The following is a 2,470-nucleotide window of genomic DNA, read 5'->3' on the forward strand; positions in this document are numbered from 1 at the left end:
CACTTCAATAGGTATTTCATTGTGTTATGTTTTCCTTTATAGACTTTTTCCATTATTTGATATTTCTTTTGGAAGGGAAATTGTGTGAGGTCTCGATATTTTTATTTGTCACTCACTGTATTTTTGGAGCCCACTTTTGAGTTTAAAGGAGTATCGTGTGTTTGTTGATAATGTGAAGCAACAGAAATAAATATTGCTTGGTGAACTTTAAGTGTAATGTTTTTTTTTTTACAAAGACCAAAGAAAAGAGCCAAATGGAAATAACTTTATTTTTGTTGTACATTTTACTTGGTTGTCTTGATTCTCTGAAGGTTTACTAACATTTACAAGTCTAGTTAATTGCGGTTGAGTTAAGTGATTTCACTGCGGAGGCGCCGCTCTATTACTATTATGTTTCTCATACAAAAGCTTGTGACAATATCATCGACTGCGAAGTGGTGATTTAGATAAAAACAACATACTAAGCACCCAGGATCCTGTTAAATAAGACTGAAATAGTAACTCAGTGTATTTAAAATTATTCTTCCTGTTGGGGTTACATTTGGTAACCAAACTGATTTTCATCAATCGTCATAACATACAAAATGAAAAGATTGTATTTTGCTTTAACAGGGACACTTTTGTAAAGCAATAACTTTAAAACATCCTAAAAAACAAAAATTGATTTCTGTTTAGACTTAAGTATATAAAGATCGCCCAGTGTGTTGTTTATTTATACTAGGAAATGTCTGGCCCTTCTACAATGCAACTCACAGTTCATATTTTTTTAACACATGTCGAGTGTGAAACATGCATGTAAATGATGTAACATGTGGTCCAATCAGAACCGTTTCTTGCATTGATTTATATGTTAAAAGTCACATTTTCCTAAAAAGAAAAGCGTTCCTTTAAACTGGCTGTGGTGTGATCATCATATATTAAGAGACCATTTTTCAACAATGTTTCTTTAATTTACAGAAACCAGATCAAATCTAATAATGCATGGGTTTTATATAGCACGTTTCAGGACACTTTACATTGCATTATTCATTCCCTCCATGGGATGGTGGTAACCTACGTATGTAGTCACAGCTGCCCTGGGGTAGACTGACGGGAGCGAGGCTGCCAATCTGCGCCATCGGCCCCTCCGACCACCACCAACCACTCACTCTCACACTGCATTCACCCAGGCAGTTTGAGGTTCAGTGTCTTGCCCAAGGACACTTCGGCATGTAGGCAGGCAACCGTCCGATTGGGACACGACTGCTCTCCCAACGGAGCCATGCTAAAAAAAAAGGCTTGGACATGCCTCATGTACACATCAAAGTCTTAAATCGTCCTTTAATTACCCACAAAGGCTTGACATTTCCAGTCATTTCAATGAGCCTCATAAAGACTTAAAAGCCATTTAAATATATATGTTTCAGCTCCAGCAGACACTTTGTATCTGTGTCTTTACTTCATAATCAGAAATGAACCAGCTGTGGTTATAAACGCCAACAGGACTTTACCGAGTGTGTTTTACTGTTTGAGCAGGCTCAATGTGCTTTACATGCTCATCACATTCACCCAGACACACAGATGTGTTCAGTGCACAAAAAACAGAAATCATCAGCTGGATCAAGTTTCTTTTTTGTTCCGTATCTATAACTACAGTGTTGTGTCTCATCCCTCCTGACTGAGGCTAAATTCCTGCTTCTCCTGTTGTTCATCTCTCAGGATATTTCACTCCCAAACATCCTCTGTGCAGACGGAAGAAAATATGAGCGTTGTGGCGCCATGAGATTACAGGCGTTCTATTTGAATGGTGAAAAGTCATGTAATTGCAGTATGCTCTGTTATTAGTAGGACAAGGTGTCATTAGCTTACCCAAGTTATGGTAAGGAGGAAATAACTTCTTCACTGGGCTTTGATTTCAACTGCTGCTGTTTTCCTCAGTTTGACTCTTTTTGTAACTTTTTACAGTTACGTCCAAAAATAATGATTCTGAAGTTAAATGAACACACACCGTACACTTCTGACAAGTCTTCTTGAAGGTAAATAATATATTTCAGGGGTATCTTTTACCTAATTTTGGAATGAAAATCTGTGATGTATAAGTGATTTGGTCATTTTATTGTTTACAGCACACTTGCTCATGTGTGAATCACAGAAGGAAATTTATTTATTTACTTATTTATTTCATTCATTTATTTATCTGCACTAACATGCTACAACAACAATGTCATGATAAAAGTTGTTTTTATTAACTTTTACTCATCCTTCCCTTCTCGCTCTGCTGCACATTGTCATTGAACAGATTGGCATCCATTGGACAATCAAACTCGCCTCTGGACTGGTTCAAGTCAAACCTCTCATTCTGATAAAATCTTTCACTTTTTACCCTTCTTCTGGTGAACCCCCAGGGCTCTTTCCGAGGACCCATCCCCCTCATTAACTGCCTTCGCATTGGAAATGTTTTCCAGGCATACAATATGAAGCTTCTATACAG

At 37.4% G+C, this 2,470-nt stretch overlaps 1 protein-coding gene across 1 annotated transcript in view; it reads right to left on the minus strand.

Moving 5' to 3' along the window:
* Positions 1 to 1,118, minus strand: part of LOC308119734 (uncharacterized protein) — a gene marked incomplete at both ends in the record, with an annotated part of 3,765 nt that extends 2,647 nt beyond the window's left edge. The window contains one exon of the mRNA XM_080479884.1: positions 1,058 to 1,118. Coding sequence (XP_080336010.1) covers positions 1,058 to 1,118 — 61 coding nt within the window. The remainder of the gene's footprint in view (positions 1 to 1,057) is intronic.
* Between the last annotated feature and the right edge of the window lie 1,352 nt (positions 1,119 to 2,470).

The sequence above is a fragment of the Lipophrys pholis genome, assembly GCF_963383615.2.
Source record: "Lipophrys pholis genome assembly, chromosome: 14".
Classification (NCBI taxonomy): domain Eukaryota; kingdom Metazoa; phylum Chordata; class Actinopteri; order Blenniiformes; family Blenniidae; genus Lipophrys; species Lipophrys pholis.